The sequence below is a fragment of the Tarenaya hassleriana genome, unplaced genomic scaffold (assembly GCF_000463585.1).
Source record: "Tarenaya hassleriana unplaced genomic scaffold, ASM46358v1 Cleome447, whole genome shotgun sequence".
Taxonomy (NCBI): Eukaryota; Viridiplantae; Streptophyta; class Magnoliopsida; order Brassicales; family Cleomaceae; genus Tarenaya; species Tarenaya hassleriana.
In genome coordinates, this window is record NW_010967196.1 from 1,184 (window position 1) to 6,067 (window position 4,884).

Consider the following 4,884-nt stretch of genomic DNA (forward strand, 5'->3'; position numbering starts at 1 on the left):
TCTAAGGCGAACCATCAAGTGAGATTCAAGTCATGGATTAAATCCAATCGACATCTCACACGAGTCATCCAGTCACTTGTTCCAAACAAGTACTCATGACCGTGATCCGTATCCAATACACATGATCATCATTATGATCATCCATCACGCCTCATGTTAGTCTTATTTCATCATTGTTCCCACAATGACAAACGACTAAGGAATTTAGGATCGTACATTACGATCCATGGATAATCATTATTTATCAAATATGCAAAATAAATAATAAATAAATAATGTATTCATCCAATAAATACATCGTATCATACATGGTTCTCATATCGTATGATCATCCCAGAGCATCATGTCCATCAAACAAAGCTCATAATCAGTACATCATAGAGCACTAAACCAACACCCCGGACTAGACTCTGGGACAGGCGGACCGAGAAAAGACGAGTCGGACTGAGCTGACCAAGAAGGGTCTTGGTCCGGAGCTGACCACGCGTGGTCCGCCGGACCAAGCCTTCAGGTCAGGCGGTCCGTGAGCCTCGAACTAATCTTGGTCCGCCGGACCAAGCTCCTGGTCCGGCGGACCGGGATCTGGGAAACTTTCCAAAATTCGATTTTAGGGTTTTCTAAACTTATTTAAGTTTGGGATTTCGTCCAAACTTAATTAAGGCCGACCTAAAACTCAGAGAAACATCCTAGAACCCTAGAGAACCTGTTCTCTTCGATTTCTATTTTCCCGGGATTGGATCTCGTCTCTTGAGTTACCCTTTTCTTCACTAATCCTAGCAGATTCGTTCCAAATCGTTTGGAATCATTCCCGTCGGTGTGGATACGTGTAGAGGGACTGTAACTTCAGTCCTAGGTGATTTAGAACAGGCCCCAGATCGAAATAATCTTCAAGTCTCATCGAGAACGAGGTAAGTAACGATTCCCTCGGTGATATACACGATCTTTCGGGTTTTGCGAGTTTGGTTGCGTGTGACGTTTGACTAGGTTTAGATCTTTCTTCCGCTGCATGAAACCTAGTAAACAAACCCTAGATCGACATGATCGCATGCTAGAAACCCGTAGATATCCCCAACAAGTTGCTAGCAAGATATTCTCCATCATCAATCTACCTTTGAGGAACGCACCTTGGTTAGGGGAAATAATTCCTTGCAAGATGAGCTTAAGCTTCCTGGCTAATAGGACTGATATTAGCTTGTATATTGTGTTACAACAGCTGATCGGGCGGTAATCAGCTAGTGCAACCGCTCCCGGTTTCTTCGGAACAAGTGATATTATCGTTGAATTGAGCTGTCCCAATAGTATTCCTGTTCGGAAGAACTCCTGCACTGCACCGATTAGGTCGTTACCTGTGAGTTCCCAAGTCTTCACGAAGAATTCCTTTGGGTAACCATCCGGCCCTGGAGCCTTATTGTCTGCCATCCCAAAGAGAGCTTGTTTAATGTCATCTGCACTTGGTATTCTGATTATTCAGCAACATCTTCTGGCGAGCAGGAATAGGGCATGAGTTGTCTCAACCATTCAACTGATGGAACCTCTACACTGTTGTCACGGGTGCCAATTAATCTGGTAAAGAAGGCCTCGGCATGTCGCTTGATATCTGTAGGGGATTGCAGCCTCTGACCATCCTGATCCTCTAAGAAATAAATATGATTCTTTGTCGTCCTTCCCTTGACAACCTTATGAAAAAACCTGGTATTTTTGTCGCCCATTGCCAACCAATTCAGTCGTGATTTCTGCCTGAAGAAGGATTCCTCAGCTGCCACCAACATAACCCACTTTGCTCTTATGGTTTGCTCTTCTGCCACATGTTCGGGGGAAGGGTTTTCAAATAGCCTTTGCTGGATAAGCTTTAGTTCCTCTGTAAGCCCTTTTACCCTCTGCGTAATCCCACTGAAATTGTTCTTGTTCATTACTCTCAGCGGTCCTTTCAAAGCTTTCAAGGTTTTGCAAAGTCCGAATTGCCTTGAACCTTCCCATTCAGAGACATTCCAACAATCACGAATGACCTGCAAGAAGTTAGGATGAAGACTAACATGATGAAAGAACTTGAAAGGTCTGCATACCTTTGTCACTATTGATGGCATATGCAGAATAATAGGCGAATGGTCATATGGGCCTGGTGCAGCAAATTCAGCATAAGCATCGGGAAATGCCTCTTGCCATGAATCATTTCCCATTGCTCGGTCCAATTTCACAGCAAGCGGGTGACTGCTACTCTTATTACACCAAGTGAAGTGAAATCCCTTGTATGGGATATCGAATATCTCAGACTGTGTTATACAAGCCTCAAAATCTGTCATGCCTTGTCCAAGTGACAAGTTCGCTGGGTAGTCAGAACGCTCCATCGGCTGCAGTATTTGATTGAAATCTCCTAGGATGATCCAAGGTGAATTCCTGACTGGCTGATATCCCGCGAGTGTAGTTAACTCCTGCCAAAGATATCTTTTGTCTTGTGCTTGGTTGTGTGCATAAACCAGTGTTGCCATAAAAGACGTGTTCCCCTCTGGATACAGAACCCCAAAAGTGATTGTCTACTGTGTTTCATTGTAGATTGTTACCATAGTTGATGGGTCCCAGACGAGCCAGATTCTCCCCGAGTCATCATGCTCATAGTTGCAGTAGAATTTCCAGCTTGGTGGAATAGCTGCTATTATTCTATCCTTGTTTGTTTCTCGAATGTGAGTCTCAAGAAGCTCTCCAATTCGCAACGTACTTTCCAAAATCCACTTGCGTACAAAATTCTGTTTATGCCAACCATTTAGGCCCCGTGTATTCCACGCAAAAAACATGGGTTCCGCTTTGATTTAGTTGTTCTTCGTGGCCTTGTGGCCATGTCCTCTCGATTTTAAACTTTTGACATTTTTGTACCACTTGCGCATGGAATCCCATGAATCTATGTAATCGGCTGTTAAACTGTTGTAATCACCAACATTTTGGGTTAGCATTAATACAACCATCACATCAACCCAAAAAAAAAACTATTACAATTATATATGTTTCTCAATTGAATAACTAATGAAATATTGCCTTTATAAAAAAAAAAACTCATGAAATATTGGGTTAAATTTAGATTGATGATGAAGTGGGCCTAACGGACCACGAGGCACCAGGAGCCAACTGTCAACATGACCCAAGTTGCGGACGTGAACATCATCTGCCACATTCTGGGGCCCACACTCCCTCCTTTGAGATATGAAAGAATATATACATTCTCCAATTGAATTTGCTAATGTAATTTTCAACGATAAAAATAAATAAAAAGGTATGAACAAATAAAATTTTAATTCTATGATTTTTTTTACCAAAACTCTGCAAGATGCCGGTTTTGGGTTAGATCTATGTCATTCGGTCCGGAGTGGTCCAGTAAAATCAGAAAATAACTATAGAATTGTTGGGTCGAACAAAATATTTCTTTTGTTTGTTTTTTTTGTTTACTTAACTGGGAAAAAAAATATTGCATTCGCTTTTAACATCGGTTCGGTGTATATATCATTGCAGATTCACTAACGAATTTTAGATATAAGATATACATATGAGATTGATATAATAAAATGAAAATGAAAATACAAAATGATGAATATGTTTTTTTTAAATAAATTAGTTAAATTCTGATGGAATATCAAAATAATTCAAAAATAAAAATACGTCAAAAAACAATATATATATATATATATATATATATATAAAAAGCTAATAGAATACTAATGTAAAAAACAATTAATGTTCAATCGTTAATTTTAATATGTACTTTTATTCTGTTAAAGATATTTACTTAAAATGTATTTTCAAGTTTTTATGAATTGAATTCAGGAAGAGAAATATGTGTTATAATGAAAATTTAAAAGTAAAAGTCTGATTTATTTTTCGTTTTCGGATGTTTTTTAGAAATATTTAAAATAATTTTAGATAATATCCTAATAGCATAAAAAATAGTGTTTGCTTAAAGAGAAAAACTCATGAAAATTCTAAAACTTGCAATTTGGTAGAAAAATAATTTCTATATTTTTTAGTATGTCTAATTATTCCCAAATTTGAAAAAAAAGTGACTTAATAATTTTTAAAATTGTTTAAAAGTATCATATTAATTCTTAAAGTAAGTTGACCAAAATAATATTGTTATAGAATCATACGTGGTACATGAGATGTCAAGACATGTCAGAATTGTATATTATGTATGCAGAACCGGATTTAATAAACTTGGTTTAACAAAATCCGTCCGAACCGAATTTAATAAACTCACGCGCTATCTCATGTGTGTACACAAATATAACAAATAAAAACCGCATAATCACATCGAAATGTCTTTTGTTTCTGCAAATTATTCATGTATCACCACCCGTTCATCACCTTGCACTCGCCAACAAGAACTCTTACAAACATTACGTCGAACATATTATACGCAATCTCTAATCGTATGTTAGAACCATATGTTTAATTCAGACAAAGAATTTTCGAGAATTGGTTTTTACCCATTAAAAAAAGTAGAATTTTTTTCCCAAATTCTAAAATATTTTGATATCTCAACGCCACGTATGATTTTATGATAATATTATTTTGGTCAATTTACGTTAAGGATCAATATGACACTTTTAAACAATTTTAAAATTATTAATGATAGAGATATATTCTTGAGTTTAGCAAGATTTTCTGATTCTATGTAATCTTTCCATATATATTCTTGTTAACAACCTTGTATATAACTCTCGTATGGCATTGTTAATATTACAACACAAATTTATAAAATCTCAAAGTATATTATGGTATAAGAGCCAAAAGTCAAAAGACATATCTACCCTTAACCTAACTCTCTCGGCCATTCTTACAGCAGCCAGCAATACCATCGCCGCTCCCTCCGGCCATCCATCCCCTGTTCAGCCATGGCTT

At 37.5% G+C, this 4,884-nt stretch overlaps 1 protein-coding gene across 1 annotated transcript; it reads right to left on the reverse strand.

Annotated features, from left to right (window-relative positions):
- Positions 1 to 1,463: 1,463 nt before the first annotated feature.
- LOC104825355 lies at positions 1,464 to 2,345 on the reverse strand. The gene is made up of 2 exons (XM_010557677.1): positions 2,064 to 2,345; positions 1,464 to 2,006 (listed from the first exon to the last, which is right to left on the reverse strand). Exons 1-2 carry the CDS (start codon positions 2,343 to 2,345, stop codon positions 1,464 to 1,466), a joined length of 825 nt encoding a protein of 274 aa, XP_010555979.1.
- Between the last annotated feature and the right edge of the window lie 2,539 nt (positions 2,346 to 4,884).

Bases quoted from the DNA above. Each gene is read 5' to 3' on its own strand.
- LOC104825355 (XM_010557677.1), bottom strand. From the start codon at position 2,345: ATGGAGCGTTCTGACTACCCAGCGAACTTGTCACTTGGACAAGGCATG. The intron at 2,007-2,063 runs GTATGCAGACCT...AACTTCTTGCAG, and splicing joins TGCCATCAATAGTGACAAAG to GTCATTCGTGATTGTTGGAA.